The sequence below is a fragment of the Lepidochelys kempii genome, chromosome 19 (genome assembly GCF_965140285.1).
Source record: "Lepidochelys kempii isolate rLepKem1 chromosome 19, rLepKem1.hap1, whole genome shotgun sequence".
Lineage (NCBI taxonomy): Eukaryota > Metazoa > Chordata > Testudines > Cheloniidae > Lepidochelys > Lepidochelys kempii.
Genome location: NC_136398.1, coordinates 13,114,773 through 13,137,265, shown reverse-complemented (window position 1 = coordinate 13,137,265; position 22,493 = coordinate 13,114,773). Strand labels below are relative to the sequence as shown.

The 22,493-nt window shown below is 51.3% G+C and overlaps 1 protein-coding gene across 16 annotated transcripts in view; it reads right to left on the bottom strand.

Moving 5' to 3' along the window:
* Positions 1–22,493, bottom strand: part of PTPRU (protein tyrosine phosphatase receptor type U) — a 321,138-nt gene that overhangs the window by 137,397 nt on the left and 161,248 nt on the right. For all 16 annotated transcript variants that reach the window (XM_073317468.2, XM_073317470.2, XM_073317476.2 and 13 more), the window contains exon 8: positions 2,961–3,269. In XM_073317468.2, the coding sequence (XP_073173569.2) occupies positions 2,961–3,269 (309 nt within the window). The remainder of the gene's footprint in view (positions 1–2,960; positions 3,270–22,493) is intronic.

Below are 22,493 nucleotides of genomic sequence, written 5' to 3'. Positions count from 1 at the left end.
CAAAGCCACCGTTCCTGCACGCCCAGCAGGTGGCAGGTTCCCGGGGCGTGCAGCCCTTTCCGCTGTCCGAGTCACTCCAGCACGTGTGGGGGCTGAAAACTGGGTAGCGAGAAGGGAGTTGGTATATTAGAAGCATAATGAGTCATTAGTGGAAGTTACCTTCCCTGAGCTCCCATGGGACACAGTACATCTCCTATGGCTGGCTCCTGAAATACTGTACCAGTTCCACTTCATTAGAACACTGTTCTGTCTTGTATTTCATGTCACGTTATCTGGATCTTCAGAGCTCGAAATTAACTTTATAGGGCGAGACCACTCAGCTAATCCCTGCCTGGCACAGCATGAGAGAGAAGGGAAATGTATGCTGAATGTCAAGCAAACGCTTCCTGCTCGATTAGGCTGCAGTGCTGAGAAGTGGCAGGAACCGAGTCTCTTGGGACACTGAAAACTCAACAGAGCAAAGCACTGGAGAATATAGGAAAGGGGCCAAAGCTGAAATACCAGCCCCATTAAATGGCAAAATTCCCTCTGACTTCAATGCTGCAGTAGTCAGGATGGTCCTGGGATGGTCTAGATCCTAGGAACTCATCCTGAGCATTGGGCCACCCTACTTTTCCCATATTACTAAGTGGGAGGGAAGTTCCAGCCAGCTGCTGGGTATATGGGAGTAGGGAGAGGCCACAAGTGGGAATGATTGAGAATCACTGCTCTGGATGACCTACCGGGAATAGGTTTTTTCCATCTCTAATTTCTAGTGGCTGCTAAGAGCCAGCCATCTAGCAAGCACTAGCATGGGAATGGGGACTTCTCCGAGGGCACAGAAACAATTATTTAACATGCGTAGGGCAGGCCAGCCCAGTGGATCAGCATCAGGGGGACGAGCTAGATCCCAGCACAGGGCAATCGGGTTCCAGTGCTGATGGCAGGGCCTCTTGTCCCAAGGGCTCCGACCACAGCAGGAGGCTTTGGCTTTTCAGGCCTCAACACGCTTTAAGACAAGAGTCACCTGCCCACCCGGGGATACCTGCCCTAGCCAGAACTCTCAGCTCCCTGGATGAGGGGGAAGGGGAAGAGGCTGCCTAACCTGGTGCAGAGCTGGGGTAAATGTACGACAGCTCGGGTGGGCATGACGGGGGCCCTGATGGCTCAGACCCAGCGTCTGCAGTAACACTGCAGACATCGTGTATGGACCCAGAGCAGTGGCGACACACAGACTCCAAGCAAGGGGAGGGAGATGAGCAAGACCTGCCCAGGTATGCCACCTGCTAGACCAGCACTGGCTCCCTTTCAGAAGATGCAGCCCACAGCAGTGGTGAGCCTCAGGGTCATGTCTGTCTTGGGCCAGGGCTAGGAATGACATGAGAGAATTTGTGCACAGATGGTTTGGGGAAACACTTTCCACAAGGAGCCAGGGCCTGCTGTGCTCTCATCCACACAAACGGGTCATCCGATGAAGAGCAAGGAGCTCATTCACCTGCTACGAAACCGCACGTCCGTGCTCTTGTGCCGGGTGCAAACACCGGTCAGCGAAACAAAGCCTATAACTGAGGCAGGCTGACCTCTGACTCTTTCTTGCTGTTTATAATTACCTCACAGAGGCTTAATTAATTAGTGTTTGTGAGCCTCGGGTTAAAGGGGCTGCCTAAATGTAAGGTACTAATTATTTTAATTATTATGATTGCTATGAGGCTTCGATTCCCGAACAAGAAGAACGAAGACCAAGGATGTTTGGTGCTGAGGACAATCTGGTTGACAAAGGAGAAATGCGACAAAACTAGAAATTCTGATGGAGAATTGAAAAACGCTGCCTGGTTGTCTTGGTCCTGCCAGTCCTAAGGCCATAGACAAAGTTGTTACGCAAAGTGCGGGTGGAAACTACCACTTGGCACAAGTCAGGGTAAGTGCAAGATGTAGCTCTCTGCTCTGAAAGGCAGGCAGACACCCGCCGCCTGAGAGCCAGCTCCGTCGCCTGAAAGAACACGCAGCAAAAAGGGCCGTGACATGGGTAGAGGATGGGCTTGTGTCGGGCTAAGCACCATCCTGCTCCCAGGAGTGAGGCACCTAACTAGGCAATACCCTCTTCAAGCTCACTCCCGCTACTGGGCAGAATAACTTGGTGCTCACTCAGCAGTGTTCTTAGGAGTGCAGGATTGGGCCCCATCACATGCCCTGTCCTACACAGGATGTTTTACCTACCGTAGGGCCACCACCTTCCCTTGGAAGGAGAACTAGAGCCCTTCCACTGAAAAGACACAAATCAGAACAGCCAGGGCATTGGGCGCCGCCCAGCCTGGAGCGACCCAATCTGGCGCTCAGTCCAGACAGGGACAGATTGCACAGGGAGAGGTGATGGATGAGGGACGAATGTAGGGTAGGAAGGAGAGAGGCCTAGTGGTCTGCTCGAGCCAGTGGTTCTTGGTGTGAGTGAGTCCTGCCAACCAGTTTGAGCTGGCTAGCATATCAATGGTATATTAATAACAAGTATTCTCCACACCACTCGCCTATTAGAATGCATTAAGACAAACAGCACTAAGCACACATATTACAGCAGTCACATAGCTTAATTTGGCATATACGTTTACTATAATCCCGTTCTCTTGTGCTAGCTGTCCCAGAACACCTTGCATTAGCTGAAGTAAGCTTTGGCTTAAGTAGACAGGAAAGCGTCAGGATCAGGACACATGATTGTTTTACCATAGTGAGAGGAAGGGAGTTATTCTCACAGCACAGCAGTGGACCATCCCCAAGGAAAAGGACAAGGTGCACACATGCACACATCATAGAGCACGTCCCCTGGACTGCCCCCATCACCATATTCCCCATCTGCAAGGATCCCTCGGTGGCCTCTCTGGGTGCTCCCCTGCCCTGCCCCAAGCTGCGGCTTACCTGGTGCAGAGGCAGAAGGAGAGGCTGCCCTGCCACGGGCGTCCCAGTGCACAGGGGCCGCAGCTGGCACTTACCATCCTCATCCGTCTGGAATATCATCTCCTTCCCTTCCTTGCGCCCCTCGGGGTTGGAGAGGGTGAGCTTCACGTGGACATTCTTGTAGGGCAGCAGGTTCTTGATGGTGTAGTGGTGGACGTTGTGCTCCATCTTCGTGCACTCCCGGAAGGTCTGGTTGTGGCTGGTGCCCACGAAGTAGCGGTAGCAGAGTGAGACCATGTAGGTATGGCAGCGCGTCAGGTTGTAGCCCAGCGGCTCCCACTGCAGTGTCAGCTGCCTGGACTGGATCTCAGAGAAGGCCAGGCCCTTGGGGGCCCTCATGGGCTCTGGCAGGGAGGGGGAGAGAGAGAGAGAGGCGTGACACAAGGAAAACCATCCACCAGGAAGGGTAATGGGGCTAAATCTGGGGCAGGACCCAAAGGAAATTAATTTGGTGAACCTCAGCTTTGATCCTAGTGAAAGCAGGTCCACGGTGCAGCCTAATTGCTCAGGAAGACCCAAATCTAGCAAAGCAGAGGGCTCTGCAGGACCACCATGGAGCCTGGATTCTCATTTACACTAAGGCCCCTTTACACCGCTCTGAGCAGCATAAAGGAGACAAAGTAAGTGTAAATGTAACTTACACCCAATTTAAGGTCTGGGTGGTGATTATAAAGGCAGGAGGTTTAGTGCAGAAGGGGGCTGCGGGGAGCGAGGCTGCAGTCACTCTGGGATTACAGAGGAAGAATGACAGCAAGGCCTGGGCTCCTCACCTGAATAGGGGAGGCTGGCAAGCAGCCAGGAGTGGCACAGAACAGCACTGGTGGGAGATCCTGGCAAACCGGCAGGGACTGGACCTCTATGGAGCAAGCTCTGAGAGGCATTTAAGTGAGAGGGACATAAGATCAACCCCACAGAGGGTGGAATGAGGTTGTTCTTTATACCTGTATGCTGGGATTTTGTCAGGGGAGGGCCCTGAGAGTCCCAGCCCCGAAACAAGGGAGAACCTAGAGAGGCTGCGGTGGAGAAGGCCTGGAAAGGCTGGATAGGAAGAAAGCCCAGGGAAACAGCAGCAAGGAGTGGGACTGAGCAGACCTGAGACTCATCTAGCCATGCAGAGGGGCCTTAAAGTGAGTGTATAGAGCAGCCCAAATGAGACCTGAGCAGACCTGAGACTCATCTAGCCATGCAGAGGGGCCTTAAAGTGAGTGTATAGAGCAGCCCAAATGAGACTCAGGTCTCCAGTTCCATCACTGAAGAGTGGAGACAGAAGGAAAAGTACAACACAGACTTAACTACAGAGCTGCCCCTGATGCCTCCATAATATATCTTCAATGCCACATCTAGGACAAGGACATTGCCTTTGAGGGGTTATTTCTGCAGCAGCTGCCGCATCTTCCCTAACCCATGAGTTTGCATCAAGAGAATGGCACTGCCCTGCTTCTGAAAGATGTTTGCTCTTGATGTCAGTTACCCTCATTAACAAGGCTGGCTCCCAAGCCAGGCTGAACTCCCAGCCCGGGCAGTGCATTCATCCTATCAAAGCTCTGACACCAAGGTCATCCTAAGGACCTGACCGATTTAAAGGAAGGGTCACCACCACTCTGTGAAGGAACAGGAGAAATTATAACCAGCCCCCCCAGAAGAGCTGCAGGTGAAACAAGCAGAAACCTTTCATCAGGACACTGATATCTGAGTCATCATATCACACTATGCTGCCACGCTGCAAGGGAACAGGATGACAAATCATTGTCCTGTCTCCCAGCAAAATGACAGCGGATTTGCGAGGCTTCGTTCATTTATAAGGTGCTTCAAGAGGCTAGCAAAATGCCAAGTATTGCTATTCAATTGCCATTCACCTCCCAAATAGAGCTCCTTGCCCACCCTCATGGGATTTGCATCCAGTGCCTGAAGTGCTCCTTTCTCCTGCTGCAGGAGTATATCCTTTGCCCATTGCAACACAGCTAGGAGTCACCAGATGGCACAAATACAGATACTAGCGCTATCTAACTGAATGCAGATCTCGGAGGAATGCTTGCTGTCAGTCATGGTGCAGTTCTTTTAAAAGCTATGGGTATCACCAGTAAACTTTGCTCTTTCTGCCTTCATTTCTCTCTGGCTGAAACATTCCTATATGCAGAGCACAAAAAGAGGAAGTTACTGATCATATTGCAGCTGGAGGGTCTTTGAGACATGTGGTCCCGATCTGTATTCCACTGTGGGTATGCATGTGTTCCATGCACCCGGAGTCAGAGAATTCTTGCAAGCAATGTCCACTGGTCTGCACATGCACCACTGCCATGTTTCTAACCGAGGGAATAAAGGAGGAGCAGATCGACTGCCTCTCCAGTTCCTTCTCTACTGCAAATCCTAAAGATCCAAAGCAGAGGAGAAGGAGAGTGAATAATAGAATACAGACAGGGCCAAACACCTCAAAGAACCTCCACTAACTATAAAGTAAGTAACTTTCTCTTCTTCTTGGAGTGCAGGTCCCTGTGTGTATTCCACTGCAGGTGACTGACAAGTCGGTCACTAGAAGGAGGCAGGTGCAAGGTTGTAGGCAGCCAAGCCGTTTGGAGGACTGCTTTCCTAAAGGATGCATCAAAGGAGGAGTTCTGCACTAGAGCACGACGTCTCATAAGCCTGTGGAGGGAAGTCCACATAGCTGTTCTGCAAACGTTAGGGAAAGGCACTTTCTCAAGCGATGCCAATGAAGTTGCTTGTGCTCTTGTAGAATGAGCTCCTTATGCTGTGATGGGGAGGAAGATGGCGACAACTGGTAGAGCAGGATACAGTCTGAGATCCATTTAGAGATTCTCTGGGAGGATCTAGCTTGATCTCGGACTCATTCTTCTATAACAAGAAACAGTCTTGGTGAATTTTTCTGATTGGCCGTGGCCTTTGCACGTAGGCGTTGCACGTCAAACAAATGCAGTCTTCTCTCCTCCTCAGATGCATGCCGTTTCAGGAAAAACACAGGCAAGTGGATTGACTGGTTTATGTGCAATTCCAAAACGACTTTGGGGGTGAATTTCAGATGAAGTCATAAAGAGACCTGAGTGTATGGCAGAGCCACGACTAGAACTCCGAGCTCCCCCACCCTTCTGGCTGAGGTGATGGCTACAGAGAATGCAACTTTGAGATACCCAACACATAGCTAATGGCTCGAAAGGAGGCTTAGAGAGTGCTGAAAGGACAAGGTTGAAGTCCCAGTGATGAATATTTCCTTACTGGTGGGAAGGTTTTGATTAGGCCCTTCAAGAATCTGTTAGTCAACAGGTGAGTGAAAATTGAACAACCATCTGATGGTGGATGGCACACGCTGATTGCTGCCAGGCGAACTCATATGGAACTGAGGCAAAACCCAGCCATTCTGAGAGAACGAAACATGTTGTTCAGAAACATGCCTGAAAGCCAGGCATGATAGGTGGAGTTGGACAAATGTGGTAACATAAGTGCATGAAGCCCCATGCCCCAGGAGAGAGAAAAACAAGTTCTGACAGGAGCTTGAGGGTGGCACATAACCTGGTCTAACAGGATGTCATGGTGTGAAACCTGTCCCTTGGTAGACAAGCTCTCACTGTGACTGAATCTAGGTTTGCCCCTATGAAGTCTATGGTCTGCATCGGAATGAGGATAGACGTTTCCAGGTTCACACGGACTCCTAGATAGTAAAGTAGCTGAAGCATTAAATGAAGTCAACTCATAGGCTTCTTGATGTGTCCTGGCAATGAGAAGCCAGTCATCAAAATAGGGGAAGTAAGCGCCCTTCATATCAAGAGATGGAAACCAAATGTCCTTTGGGATGGGATGGGATGGGACCACTGATGCCAGAGTGACCACGTGACATTTTAGCTTGAGAATAAAGCAGTTGAGATTGCAGAGATTGAGGACAGGTTTCCAACCTCTAAGTGAGTAAAATCCTTTCCCCTGGTGTTGTAGAGGTACCCACTCTATTGCCCCTGGCTGGAGCAGGGATTCCACTTCCTGCTGGAGAATCCCCTTGTGAGAATGGTCCCTGAAAAGGAACAAGGATGAGGCTTTGGGAGGAGGTAGGGAAGTAAACTCAACCTCATAGTTGGATTGGATAATATCTAATACCCACTTGTCCACTCCAGTTGTGGAAATATAGTGCTAAACGATCCCTGAAGGACATGAGGGCATCGGGTAGTGGTGGCATCACTAACTGTGTGCAGCTCTTGAACTCCTGTCAAAGATATCCCTTAGCTGGGGGATGGGCTGAGATGGTGCTGTAGATATATATGGAGGGAAACAAAACTTCTCTACCATTTGTCTTTTGCAAGGAGGGTCATAAGAACGCTGGCAATAAAACCGTTGAGTCGCAGGTCTCGGTAAGTAAGTCTGTCTGGGATATTTCCAATTTGGGGCAGGTGTATATATTCCCAGGGTGTGGAGGGTGGCCCTGGAGTCCTTTATAGTATGTGAGGACTCATCTGTTGTCTCACTGAAAAGGTGGGCCTCATCAAAGGGCAAGTCCTCCACGGTGTTCTGGACCTCCCTGGGAAATCCCAAAGTGTGGAGCCATGACTCAGGCACCTCACAATGGCCACCTTTGACCTAGATGTGGTGTCTGCTACATCGACCACTGACTGAAGTGTGGTTCTAGCCACCAGCTTACCCATGCTGAAAGTAAGCTCCATCTTGTTGTGGTGCATTGTCTTCCAAGTCTGTGAATTTGCAATAGTTCAGACTGTCGTAGTTAGCCAACAGCACTTGATAGTTCGCTATATGAAACGGAAGGCTCGTAGATGTGAAGACCTTTCTTCCCAACAAGCTTAGCTTCCTTGCCAGAAGGAGTGGATTTGGGATGTTGCCGTCCAGATCTCTCCATGGCAAGCTGGACAACCAGAGAGTATGGTGCAGGGTAGGAAAAGAGAAATTTCACTCCCTTGGCTGGAACAAAATAGCATTTCTCTGCCCTCTTGGGGTTAGGGGGACATATGGCTGAAGTATGCCAGACTGCTCAAGCAGATTCCAGGGTAGCTTCATTAACTGGAAGTGCTATTTGACTGGACCTGATGGTTTGCAAGATATCCAGGAGTTTGCACTGAGAGTCCTGGACCTCCTCTAGGGAGATCTGGAGTTCCTTCTGCCACCCCGCACAATAAATCTTGAAATTGTTTATAGTTGTCCAGAGGGGATGGACACGTTGCAGTGACTGCTTCACCAGGAGATGAAGACGACAATCTTGTCGGTACCAGTGGAACCGGTTTGTCCCGCTTTGTGGGGTCAAGAGAAAGTGCTGGCTGTTTCTTCAGAGGGGAATGGTGGAGTGACTCCCTAGCAGAATGCATAGGCTCTGCATATCTGGTGTACGGGTCCCATGTTCCCCAGGATGGACAATAAGCTGGGTCAGGAAGGAGTTACAGCACTGGGTACCACCTGTCCCGAGGTAAATGTCAAGGTGGAGGTTAGTGCCAGGAGTGTCTGGATCTCCTGTGTGGACTAGCATTTCTTGGAGGAGGGGTGATTGCTCCTCTGGTGGCTCAGATTCTCCTGAGGAAGAGAAAAAGGGGTCGGGGTCCAGCAGTGGTTCTGACGGTTCCGATGGAGGAATGGCGCAAGCTGGTAGATGGAAGAGGGGACAGGCTTCTGTCACAGGTAACACCCCTGGTTGAGTCAAAATCTCTCTAGTAACAGAGGCCCCAGTAATGGGGGAAACTGAGTCTCGGGAAGAGCAAAAATGTCTCCCTGGAGTGCAAGGGGTCCGATCCACTCTTGCTGGTGGGGTTGGAGGCGTAGGCTGTGTGTGGCTGGTGTGTGAGACAGTGACAGTACCGCCAGTGGCTGAAGCTCTGATTGTTGGAACCGACGGACCCACCTTTTTGGCCAGGATGGTGTTGGTGGAATTGGTGTTGCTGGTACAGAGTCTGGTACCAACAAAGCACTGGCATTAAAGGCTTCAGAGTCATGGCCCTGGGACTAAGGACCCACCAAGTCCTCAGCAGTTAAATGAGCAGATTTGCTCCATTTAGGCAGAGGTGTGTTAGATGTCTTCGAAGCAGACTTAGAGGGAGACCTGCATGGATTCCCTCGCACCAGAGCCAGACCTCCTGGCGGGAAGCACATGCCATGTTGATTCAGGCTGATGTTCTGGGCAGTCCCTTGGCCTGGATCCCACTGGGGCCTCATGGCATCTCCATGGGGTGCTTTCAAAGTCGGAACTCCCACACCTCATGGGTACAGCCAGGGAAAGAGCTAGCTGCAACACGTGCCTCCCAGAGGCAGTACAAGCAGCGCTGATGGTCGCCTCTAACCAAGAAGAAATGAGGGCAGGACATACAGTTTTTGAAGTCTAGAGTTCTGGGAATAGTCCAATACCCATAACGGGGCACAGGGGTGTTTCCCGATGCACGGAATTTATTAACTATAAAGAACTATACACAAAATGCAATCTTTGAAATATTTCCAGATCAAAGAAATCAAAGGGGAGCGCTGGACATTGGAGGCTCCAACCCAATCCACGCGGCAGTGAGAAGGAACTGGAGAGATGGTCTGTCTGCTCTTCCCTTTATGCTCTCACCTGGATGCACGAGAAGGGCAAGGGCATGTGCACAGACCTATTGTACACTGCTTGCAAGAATTCTCTGAATCCAAGTGCAAGGAACGCATGCGTACTCAGTGGAATACACATAGGGGCCAGCGCTCCAAGAAGAAACAACCCATGCTGCTAAAATATTACACCAGTGACAGAGGCAGCAAGTCACAAATCCAAGCCCTGAATCCACCAGGAGTCATTCCCACCAGGAAGCCTGGGGCAGCTTAGATCCCTCTGCAGGGAAAGTGGAGGGGATAAGGTAGGACAGCCAGGCGTGCCAATATTCCCTGGATTGTCCTGACATTCCCAGTACAATCCCACTTCCCACAGCCCTGCCACGTGCCCCCACAGATGACTCCCCAGGCTCACACGATAGCATCACACCCATTGCCTGGTGAGCACTCCGCTGGGGCAATGCTGGGTGGAATTTCCTTTGGGGACAGTGCAGGGGGATGTGGACAGCTTGGTGAAAGGGCTCACGGGCAGCTCTGTTAGCTCCCGCACAGTGTAGAAGATGCGCCCGCTCTGCCCTGCCCAGCGCTAACCTTCTCCAAAGCTTAGATGTACGACAGGAACATGGCTCCATCTTTTAACCTCCCAGGGCTAACCACCCCCTGATTTGGAGACCCCAACACCTTCTGGTGGTTGGGGTTCATCTGTATAGATCACCCCAGAGCTGAGCCCCATGAGACAGGGATGGAGGAAAGAATTGATGCCCCTGAAATGAGAGCCAATACAATGTGCAACAGCCCCACCTGGGGGAAGAGGGAGGAGCTGGGGGCTTAAAGGAGGCATGAAGAAGAAAGCCGAGAGGCCCCTGTGACTCATATCTCACATTGAGAACAAGCTGCTGCTCTGCTGGGCATGAGCCACTCCCAGTGCCCCACCCTTAGCCCTCTCTGCCAGGAGAGCAGCACACAGCGCTGATGGAAAGCCAGGCTTTAAGCTTCAACCTCCTTTTTATTTCAGTGTGTTGAAATGATTGGTGGAAAACAGACAACCTGGCACCCCCAGGCCAATGTAAGCAGATTCTACGAGTGGTTTAGCTAGAGATCAGCTAACAAGGATGTCTGCTGGCATTAATATTGCTGAATATATCCATACAATTAGTGCCAGCATGGAGCCGCCTGTGCTTACAGTTCCTACTACAGCTGTATTACATGCAGGCGTTCCTGCTTGAAGAGTATCAATCATGGCTGGTGGTATGCAGCTGTGTTGGAAATCTCCCATCGCTCCGGGGCTGCCTTAGATAAAGGACGGGCAAGTGCACTCCACACACCTGCTGGCAGCTGCTTCCCTTTCCCAGAAGTGACTCTGGGGTAAGCGGGTCTTGGAGGAGCCCATTTTCCACCAGTGGCTTGGGCAAGTGGTTCCATATGCTGCCAAGAAATGGATTGTGCTTAGCACACAAAGTGCTTCACAAGAAGGTTGGCGAATTACAGAAGAATCGGTACCTATCGTGTGGGTCATGCTGGCAGCATCCAAGTGGATCCATTACAGCCGGGCTCCCTTGTGTGTCTGATGCGTAGGCCCCATAGCTGGGGGGAGGAGAAACTCCTGCACTATCAAGGCATGGGGTCAGCTTAAATTTAGAGGCCACTGAGCTGGAGGGGGGGGGAATACAAACAATCCTGGGCCATGCACTGGTCAAGGCACTTTGCATCCCCTCAGTGGAGTGAGGGCCGCACCGCATGCAATGTTAGGTGTCAGCCACCCCCATTCTCCGGCCCAGCCACACAAGAGACATGTGACGCGCTATGAGGGATCTGAGCCATCGTTGTGGTGGATTCTCTATCCCTGGCAATGTTTAAGTGAAGACTGGATGTTTCTCTCCCAGATCTGCTCTAGATCAGTCAGAAATGAATGCAGGGCCAGCACATGGCTTGTGTTACGCAGGTCAGCTGAGGTGATCACAGTTGACCCTTCTGGCCTTGGTATCTATGAATCTCTGCCTCTCGTGGTCCGTGATTGACTCCCAGAGAGATGAAGCTAGTGATCCTTGGAAGAGAGGTGGCCACGCTCAGTCTGACAATCGTTTGGCCAGAACTCAGGAAGCCAACACTGCACCCTACAGATCTAGCAAATCCCTGCCTGACCTCCACTCGCACTCCCTCCTGAACAAAATAACCCGCAGCTACCCCGCCCCCATTGCACGACCCTGGCTGCCCCCCAGTCAGGTCTCAGGGCAGGAACTGGTGTGACTCTACTGGGCCGCCTCCTCTGGCCCACTGATGAGGGAGGCTGCCTGTCCTCACATCACAAGAGCTTTCGGCAGATCTGGACACCATTGACCAGTGAATGCTACTGTCAAGGCTTGAAGCAGCAGCTGTGAGTGACAGGAAAGCACTGAGCTGGGTGAGAGGCTTTCGGGTCGCACGGGGAGTAGGCTAACCCAGGTGATCGGCACCTGGGTCTGAGTGCCCGGGCTAGCCTGGCCCAGGTATGAACAGCCCCAGGGTGGACCCTAGGGACACACACAGGTCAGTGCAGTGGCATCAAGGCCAGTCAGACAGGTAGGGCTTTGCAGTGTCCCTGGGTGCCGTGCTCCTCTGTATGTCACCAGGACTCCCGGGGGCACATCCCACAGTTCTCTGGGCCCTGGTCTACACTAGGACTTTAGGTCGAATTTAGCAGCGTTAAATCGATGTAAACCTGCACCCGTCCACACAATGAAGCCCTTTATTTCGACTTAAAGGGCTCTTAAAATCGATTTCCTTACTCCACCCCTGACAAGTGGATTAGCGCTTAAATCGACCTTGCCGGCTCGAATTTGGGGTACTGTGGACACAATTCGATGGTATTGGCCTCTGGGAGCTATCCCAGAGTGCTCCATTGTGACCGCTCTGGACAGCACTCTCAACTCAGATGCACTGGCCAGGTAGACAGGAAAAGAACTGCAAACTTTTAAATCTCATTTCCTGTTTGGCCAGCGTGGCAAGCTGCAGGTGACCATGCAGAGCTCATCAGCACAGGTGACCATGATGGAGTCCCAGAATCGCAAAAGAGCTCCAGCATGGACCGAACGGGAGGTACGGGATCTGATCGCTGTTTGGGGAGAGGAATCCGTGCTATCAGAACTCCGTTCCAGTTTTCGAAATGCCAAAACCTTTGTCAAAATCTCCCAGGGCATGAAGGACAGAGGCCATAACAGGGACCCGAAGCAGTGCCGCGTGAAACTGAAGGAGCTGAGGAAGCCTACCAGAAAACCAGAGAGGCGAACGGCCGCTCCGGGTCAGAGCCCCAAACATGCCGCTTCTATGATGAGCTGCATGCCATTTTAGGGGGTTCAGCCACCACTACCCCAGCCGTGTTGTTTGACTCCTTCAATGGAGATGGAGGCAATATGGAAGCAGGTTTTGGGGACGAAGAAGATGATGATGATGATGAGGTTGTAGATAGCTCACAGCAAGCAAGCGGAAAAACCGGTTTTCCCGACAGCCAGGAATTGTTTCTCATCCTGGACCTGGAGCCAGTACCCCCCGAACCCACCCAAGGCTGCCTCCTGGACCCAGCAGGCGGAGAAGGGACCTCTGGTGAGTGTACCTTTTAAAATACTATACATGGTTTAAAAGCAAGCATGTGAAAGGATTACTTTGCCCTGGCATTCGCGGTTCTCCTAGATGTACTCCTAAAGCCTTTGCAAAAGGTTTCTGGGGAGGGCAGCCTTATTGTGTCCTTAATGGTAGGACACTTTACCACTCCAGGCCAGTAACACGTACTCGGGAATCATTGTAGAACAAAGCACTGCAGTGTATGTTTGCTGGCATTCAAACAACATCCGTTCTTTATCTCTCTGTGTTATCCTCAGGAGAGTGAGATATAATTCATGGTCACCTGGTTGAAATAGAGTGCTTTTCTTCCGGGGACACTCAGAGGAGCCCATTCGTGCTGGGCTGTTTGCCTGTGGCTAAACAGAAATGTTCCCCGCTGTTAGCCACAGGGAGGGGGGAGGGTTGAAGGGGTAGCCACGTGGTGGGGGGAGGCAAAATGCGACCTTGTAACGAAAGCACATGTGCTATGTATGTAATGTTAACAGCAAGGATTACCCTGAAAGAGTGTAGCCACTGTTTTATAAAATGTGTCTTTTTAAATACCGCTGTCCCTTTTTTTTTCTCCACCAGCTGCATGTGTTTCAATGATCACAGGATCTTCTCCTTCCCAGAGGCTAGTGAAGCTTAGAAAGAAAAAAAAACGCACTCGCGATGAAATGTTCTCCGAGCTCATGCTGTCCTCCCACACTGACAGAGCACAGACGAATGCGTGGAGGCAAATAATGTCAGAGTGCAGGAAAGCACAAAATGACCGGGAGGAGAGGTGGCGGGCTGAAGAGAGTAAGTGGCGGGCTGAAGAGAGGGCTGAAGCTCAAATGTGGCGGCAGCGTGATGAGAGGAGGCAGGATTCAATGCTGAGGCTGCTGGCGGACCAAACCAGTATGCTCCAGTGTATGGTTCAGCTGCAGCAAAGGCAGCTGGAGCACAGACTGCCACTGCAGCCCCTGAGTAACCAACCACCCTCCTCCCCAAGTTCCATAGCCTCCACACCCAGACGCCCAAGAACGCGGTGGGGGGGCCTCCGGCCAACCAGCCACCCCACCACAGAGGATTGCCCAAAAAAAAGAAGGCTGTCATTCAATAAATTTTAAACTTGTAAACTTTTAAAGTGCTGTGCTTAAAGTGCTGTGTGGCATTTTCCTTCCCTAATCCACCACCCCTCCTGGGCTGGTGGATTAGGGAAGGGCTGGTGGATTAGGAGGGGCGGGTGGTTAGCTTACAGGGAAGTAGAGTGAACCAAGGGGCGGGGGGTTTCATCAAGGAGAAACAAACAGAACTTTCACACCGTAGCCTGGCCAGTCATGAAACTGGTTTTCAAAGCTTCTCTGATGCATACCGCGCCCTCCTGTGCTCTTCTAACTGCCCTGGTGTCTGGCTGCGCGTAACCAGCAGCCAGACGATTTGCCTCAACCTCCGACCCCACCATAAACGTCTCCCCCTTACTCTCACAGATATTGTGGAGCACACAGCAAGCAGTAATAACAGTGGGAATATTGGTTTCGCTGAGGTCTAAGCGAGTCAGTAAACTGCGCCAGCGCGCCTTTAAATGTCCAAATGCACATTCTACCACCATTCTGCACTTGCTCAGCCTGTAGTTGAACAGCTCCTGACTACTGTCCAGGCTGCCTGTGTACGGCTTCATGAGCCATGGCATTAAGGGGTAGGCTGGGTCCCCAAGGATACATATAGGCATTTCAACATCCCCAACCGTTATTTTCTGGTCTGGGAATAAAGTCCCTTCCTGCAGCTTTTGAAACAGACCAGAGTTCCTGAAGATGCGAGCATCATGTACCTTTCCTGGCCATCCCACGTTGATGTTGGTGAAACGTCCCTTGTGATCCACCAGAGCTTGCAGCACTATCGAAAAGTACCCCTTGCGGTTTATGTACTTGCCGGCTTGGTGCTCCGGTGCCAAGATAGGGATATGGGTTCCGTCTATGGCCCCATCACAGTTAGGGAATCCCATTGCAGCAAAGCCATCCACTATGACCTGCACATTTCCCAGGGTCACTACCCTTGATATCAGCAGATCTTTGATTGCGTGGGCTACTTGCATCACAGCAACCCCCACAGTAGATTTGCCCACTCCAAATTGATTCCCAACTGACCGGTAGCTGTCTGGCGTTGCAAGCTTCCACAGGGCTATCGCCACTCGCTTCTCAACTGTGAGGGCTGCTCTCATCTTGGTATTCATGCGCTTCAGGGCAGGGGAAAGCAAGTCACAAAGTTCCATGAAAGTGCCCTTACGCATGCGAAAGTTTCGCAGCCACTGGGAATCGTCCCAGACCTGCAACACTATGCGGTCCCACCAGTCTGTGCTTGTTTCCCGAGCCCAGAATCGGCGTTCCACAGCATGAACATGCCCCATTAGCACCATGATGCATGCATTGGCAGGGCCCATGCTTTCAGAGAAATCTGTGTCCATGTCCTGATCACTCACGTGACCGCGCTGATGTCGCCTCCTCGCCCGGTATTGCTTTGCCAGGTTCCGGTGCTGCATATACTGCTGGATAATGCGTGTGGTGTTTAATGTGCTCCTAATTGCCAAAGTGAGCTGAGCGGCCTCCATGCTTGCCTTGGGATGGCGTCCGCACAGAAAAACGGCACGGAACGATTGTCTGCCGTTGCTCTGACGGAGGGAGGGGCGACTGATGACACGGCTTACAGGGTTGGCTTCAGGGAGCTAAAATCAACAAAGGGGGTGTCTTTACATCAAGGAGTATTTCAGGCAGGACTTCACGGAGGGTTCCAATAAGAAATGGTGCACCTAAGTTATTGTTCTTATTGGAACAAGGAGGTTAGCCTGGCCTCTGATTGATACATGGCTAGATTTACCTCGCTGCACCTTCTCTGTGAGTGACTGCAGTGTGACCTAGAGGAATGAGTCCCCTAGACAGGGGAGAGGGGGAAGCAAATGAGTACAAAACAAATCTGGTCTATTCCTTGTTTTGATCCACTCCATCTATCTTTTACATCTTTGGCTGGCAGCAGACGGTGCAGAAGGACTGCATGCCATCCACATCTCATGGCTGCTCAGCAGAAGATGGTACAGTATGACTGCTAGCCATCCTCATCTCTTGCCTGCCTGGCAGAAGATGGTACAATACGACTGCTAGCAATCCTCATCTCTTGCCTGCCTGGCAGAAGATGGTACAGTACGATTGCTAGCAATCCGTATCGCCTGCCTGCTCACCATAAGACGGTTCAATAGGACTGACTGCAGGACTAAAGAGAATGACCTGGTCAAGTCACTCCAAATTTAGTCCCTGTGCCCATGTCTGTCCAGGCGCTCCCAGCCGACGTGGCCAGGAGCACCTCGGACATGACGATGACAGCTACCAATCGTACTGTACCATCTGCTGCCACAAGGCAAGGGGTTGCTGCTACTGTGTAGCAAAGCCGTACCGCGTCTGCCAGCACCCAGGAGTCATAGGGTGACGGTTACCTGAGCGGGCTCCATGCTTGCCGTGGTATGGCGTCTGCACAGGTAACTCAGGAAAAAAGGCGCGAAACGATTGTCTGCCCTTGCTTTCACGGAGGGAGGGAGGGAGGGAACGGGGGCCTGACGATATGTACCCAGAACCACCCGCGACAATGTTTTAGCCCCATCAGGCATTGGGATCTCAACCCAGAATTCCAATGGGCAGCGGAGACTGCGGGAACTGTGGGATAGCTATCCACAATGCAATGCTCTGGAAGTCGACTCTAGCCTCGGTACTGTGGAAGCGCTCTGCCGAGTTAATGCACTTAATGCACTTAGAGCATTTTCTGTGGGGACATACACACTCGAATATATAAAACCGATTTCTAAAAAACCGACTTCTATAAATTCGACCTTATTCCGTAGCGTAGACATACCCTGGGTCACCATGAACTGAGCTGTTCTAGGATCCTTTCCCAAGGAATTGTGGGGGAACTTGTCTGCCCGTCCGGGCACACAGGGAATTGTGGGAAGGCACTGGAGGCCTTTCAGCCCTTGAGAAGTTTATCATAGAATATCAGGGTTGGAAGGGACCCCTGAAGGTCATCTAGTCCAACCCCCTGCTCGAAGCAGGACCAATTCCCAGTTAAATCATCCCAGCCAGGGCTTTGTCAAGCCTGACCTTAAAAACCTCTAAGGAAGGAGATTCTACCACCTCCCTAGGTAACGCATTCCAGTGTTTCACCAGCCTTCTAGTGAAAAAGTTTTTCCTAATATCCAATCTAAACCTCCCCCACTGCAACTTGAGACCATTACTCCTCGTTCTGTCATCTGCTACCATTGAGAACAGTCTAGAGCCATCCTCTTTGGAACCCCCTTTCAGGTAGTTGAAAGCAGCTATCAAATCCCCCCTCATTCTTCTCTTCTGCAGGCTAAACAATCCCAGCTCCCTCAGCCTCTCCTCATAACTCATGTGTTCTAGACCCCTAATCATTTTTGTTGCCCTTCGCTGGACTCTCTCCAATTTTTCCACATCCTTCTTGTAGTGTGGGGCCCAAAACTGGACACAGTACTCCAGATGAGGCCTCACCAATGTCGAATAGAGGGGAACGATCACGTCCCTCAATCTGCTCGCTATGCCCCTACTTATACATCCCAAAATGCCGTTGGCCTTCTTGGCAACAAGGGCACACTGCTGACTCATATCCAGCTTCTCGTCCACTGTCACCCCTAGGTCCTTTTCCGCAGAACTGCTACCTAGCCATTCGGTCCCTAGTCTGTAGCGGTGCATTGGATTCTTCCGTCCTAAGTGCAGGACCCTGCACTTATCCTTATTGAACCTCATCAGATTTCTTTTGGCCCAATCCTCCAATTTGTCTAGGTCCTTCTGTATCCTATCCCTCCCCTCCAGCGTATCTACCACTCCTCCCAGTTTAGTATCATCCGCAAATTTGCTGAGAGTGCAATCCACACCATCCTCCAGATCATTTATGAAGATATTGAACAAAACCGGCCCCAGGACCGATCCCTGGGGCACTCCACTTGATACCGGCTGCCAACTAGACATAAAGCCATTGATCACTACCCGTTGAGCCTGACAATCTAGCCAGCTTTCTACCCACCTTATAGTGCATTCATCCAGCCCATACTTCCTTAACTTGCTGACAAGAATACTGTGGGAGACCGTGTCAAAAGCTTTGCTAAAGTCAAGAAACAATACATCCACTGCTTTCCCTTCATCCACAGAACCAGTAATCTCATCATAAAAGGCAATTAGATTAGTCAGGCATGACCTTCCCTTGGTGAATCCATGCTGGCTGTTCCTGATCACTTTCCTCTCATGCAAGTGCTTCAGGATTGATTCTTTGAGGACCTGCTCCATGATTTTTCCAGGGACTGAGGTGAGGCTGACTGGCCTGTCGTTCCCAGGATCCTCCTTCTTCCCTTTTTTAAAGATTGGCACTACATTAGCCTTTTTCCAGTCATCCGGGACTTCCCCGGTTCGCCACGAGTTTTCAAAGATAATGGCCAATGGCTCTGCAATCACAGCCGCCAATTCCTTCAGCACTCTCGGATGCAACTCGTCCGGCCCCATGGACTTGTGCACGTCCAGCTTTTCTAAATAGTTCATAACCACCTCTATCTCCACAGAGGGCTGGCCATCTCTTCCCCATTTTGTGATGCCCAGCGCAGCAGTCTGGGAGCTGACCTTGTTAGTGAAAACAGAGGCAAAAAAAGCATAGAGTACATTAGCTTTTTCCACATCCTCTGTCACTAGGTTGCCTCCCTCATTCATTAAGGGGCCCACACTTTCTTTGGCTTTCTTCTTGTTGCCAACATACCTGAAGAAACCCTTCTTGTTACTCTTGACATCTCTTGCTAGCTGCAGCTCCAGGTGCGATTTGGCCCTCCTGATATCATTCCTACATGCCCAAGCAATATTTTTATACTCTTCCCTGGTCATATGTCCAACCTTCCACTTCTTGTAAGCTTCTTTTTTATGTGTAAGATCCGCTAGGATTTCACCATTAAGCCAAGCTGGTCGCCTGCCATATTTACTATTCTTTCGACTCATCGGGATGGTTTGTCCCTGTAACCTCAACAGGGATTCCTTGAAATACAGCCAGCTCTCCTGGACTCCTTTCCCCTTCAAGTTAGTCCCCCAGGGGATCCTGGCCATCCGTTCCCTGAGGGAGTCGAAGTCTGCTTTCCTGAAGTCCAGGGTCCGTATCCTGCTGCTTACCTTTCTTCCCTGCGTCAGGATCCTGAACTCAACCAACTCATGGTCACTGCCTCCCAGATTCCCGTCCACTGTTGCTTCCCCCACTAATTCTTCCCTGTTTGTGAGCAGCAGGTCAAGAAAAGCGCCCCCCCTAGTTGGCTCCTCTAGCACTTGCGCCAGGAAATTGTCCCCTACGCTTTCCAAAAACTTCCTGGATTGTCTATGCACCGCTGTATTGCTCTCCCAGCAGATATCAGGAAAATTAAAGTCACCCATGAGAATCAGGGCATGCGATCTAGTAGCTTCCGTGAGCTGCCGGAAGAAAGCCTCATCTACCTCATCCCCCTGGTCCGGTGGTCTATAGCAGACTCCCACACTGCAAAACAGGCAGGTTATCATCCCACACTGCAAAACAGGCAGGTTTTCTCCCACACTGCAAAACAGGCAGGTTATCATCTTGAGTGGAAACAGAGCCCAGGATATAGCCTACAGCCCAGGAAAGGCCAGCTAGCCCAGGCTGAAAGCACCATTAACCTCAGTGAGAGGGGTTTGTGTGTGGACAGCAGGGGGGCTACAGGGCAACACCCAAGTGCGAACCTGCTGGGCTAACTCTGCAGTGAAGACAGACTGTTAGAGAGGGTGGATGGGCAACTTCCCCTCTGCTCCCAGCCTGCTCACCTGTGCTGAGCCCCACAACCACACTCTTATCTGCCTACCCAGTCACTAACCACCTGGGGCCGGGAGGGAATTTCCCTGGTCAGCAGGTTATTCCATAACTGTCTCTGGTGGGGTTTCTTCCATCTGCCTCTGAAGCATGTCCTCCAGGGCTGCTGCAAGTGCCTAGCTGGAGCCTGCTCTGACCAAGTGGGGCATCTCCAAAGCTGCCTTGGACACATCTGAGTCCTCTAGACGGCTTTGAAAATCCCAGCTGTAACGGTGATTATTCCATAGACCCAAAAAGTGGTTCACAGGAAAAAAAAGTACCAGGACCCTGGCCAGAAAGAGAGGGAAAGAAGTCATGACCCACCAGGAAGCCAGGCCATGACCCCCGAAGCTGAGAATTCATGAAGCAGGGTTTTCCATATGTGGCCTACATTACCAAGGTGCACCTCTGTGTCCCCCGCTAGTGGCTGGCCCACAAAAGATGTAGATGAGTCACCTACAGCTAGCAGATGTAATCCTTTATCTCCAGCTCTTGATTTCAGAGTGAGAGATCCCAGATTCAAGGCCTGCTGATGGGCCTTGTCACAGTTGGGGATTTTCTGAACCTCTGTATCATAGGGTGACCAGCCCTTTACAGGGTGATGGGTTTAGCCCCACATACTTCGCTTGCCTCCCCAGGTGGAAAAAATTATCAACATTGCATGCCACGCGGGACATGTGAATTAGGCCTTAGAATCATAGAATATTAGGTTTGGAAGAGACCTCAGGAGGTCTTCTGGGGCGGAGATAAGACAGAAGCCCCTGGAGAGTCGGAGTGAAGGGACAACTCCAGTAGAAGGCTGGGAGTTGCTGCGGGAGCCTCCAACGAGCCCAGGAGGGGCTAAGGAGAGAAGACGAACCCTCAGGGAGGAGGGGATGGGGCCAGCCTGAGAGCGGCATGGAAGACTTGGGGTTTGGGCCTATTTTGGACTTGGCTGTTCTGCAAGGGGCAGACATTTCCTTTAATGACTTAGCCAGAGGCCAACCCACCGCAGCAATCAAACCAGGTTGGGAGAGGGGAAACTGAGGCAGCAGCTAGCTTGCACCCAGACGGAGTAGGCAGTTCAAGGTGTGATTAGAGTTTGGGGTGAAGGTCAGTGTCAGTTCTTACATCTTCCATGTGCACTCACCTGAGGTACGTAACATCAGCGAACCGTTTTCTTTGGGGCCTGAAGTCAGCAGCAATGGAGCCGCCTTCACAACCCCCCCACCCCGTCTGCATGGAGACATGACAAGGACGCCTATAACATCGCTTTGTAAATAACATTCAGGATCTGCCAGCTCAAAAACAAGCTAATTCCCAGAAAGGTTAAGTGCTCCCATTACTTCCCCAGCACAAGGAGCCCGAGCGTTCTTGTGTGTTTAATTTATAGGCTCCAGTTCACCTCAACCGACAGAGGGCGGAGGTGTGGGGGGAAATGGAAGAAATCCGGAGAACGCAGTCCGTGCCTTCCTCATCCTCAGCCAGCAAGCACTTCCCAACAAACGGCTGCTACAGATCATCTCGTAAAAGCAGCTGTTTCACGGGGACCAGGCATGCAACAGTCGTGTTCCTCCTTAATGTCAGCGTGATCCCTTTGACTTTGTTCAGTTACTGAGCAGTTAAATCCCCAGCACACCAAGGAAGTCTGTTGCCATGGAGTGTCTGAAACGCCAGCACTGGAACACCTCCTGTCCTCTGTGACCTCATGCAACCCGTTGTCAAGGCAACCAACATGGGGGAGGTCTTTAAAACAAGGGCCGCCTCCTTCTGAATGCTCCCATGGGGCAGAAGCCTTTTTCCCCTCGCGGTTTGTGAAACCCAGGGGGGAATGGATTTTGGAGCCACCACCTGGCAGAACTCATGCTGTTGAAGGGGTATCATTTGTGACATCATCTGTATGTGGGAACCTAAAGTAGGTCCAGGACTTGCAATGCTGGGTCACACCACTTCTCCATATGCTCCAATATCCTGCCTCTGGCAGCAACCCATAGCTGATGTTGCAGAGGAAGGCAAAAGAAAGCAGCCCACCTGAGAGTCAAAAGACCTTGGGGCTACTCCCAGCTCTGCCACTGACTCACTGCATAGCCTTGGTCATGTCACTGAACTTGTTAGTGCTCCTGTTTATCCTATCTGTGAAAGAATGAGCTGCATAATCAGAGATGGGCCAGAGCAGAAGGACGGTGCTACTGAAGAGTACAGTTCATTATTTCTCAGCAGGCACAGTACGCAGTGTTGTCGTCAGTCATACAGTTAGGCAGTCCATTCCGACACGCAGCCACTTGGGCCGTTCCGAAATACAGCCATCCAGATTTTCTCCTGCTTTAAAATGGGATTAGCCATCAGGGCAAATATTTTACTTAATTTGTAAGCAAATATTATAAAACCTGCAGTCTGCTTAAAACCAAGCACAGGAGAATGAAGGGCAGCTTCCTCCACATATCTGGCCTGGAAGTCAGAGAAACTGGAACATTGCCGCTGGGCAAGGGAGTCGCCCACCCTCATTTTTACACAGCTGATGCCTGTGCAGCTGATCTGCCTCCCGCAAGCTAGACTGAAAGGACTGGAGAGTGTCCCCATCTTCACGGTCAAGCCCCCATCGTCAGGTCAGTCGTGGCACAGTGATACCCGCCAGT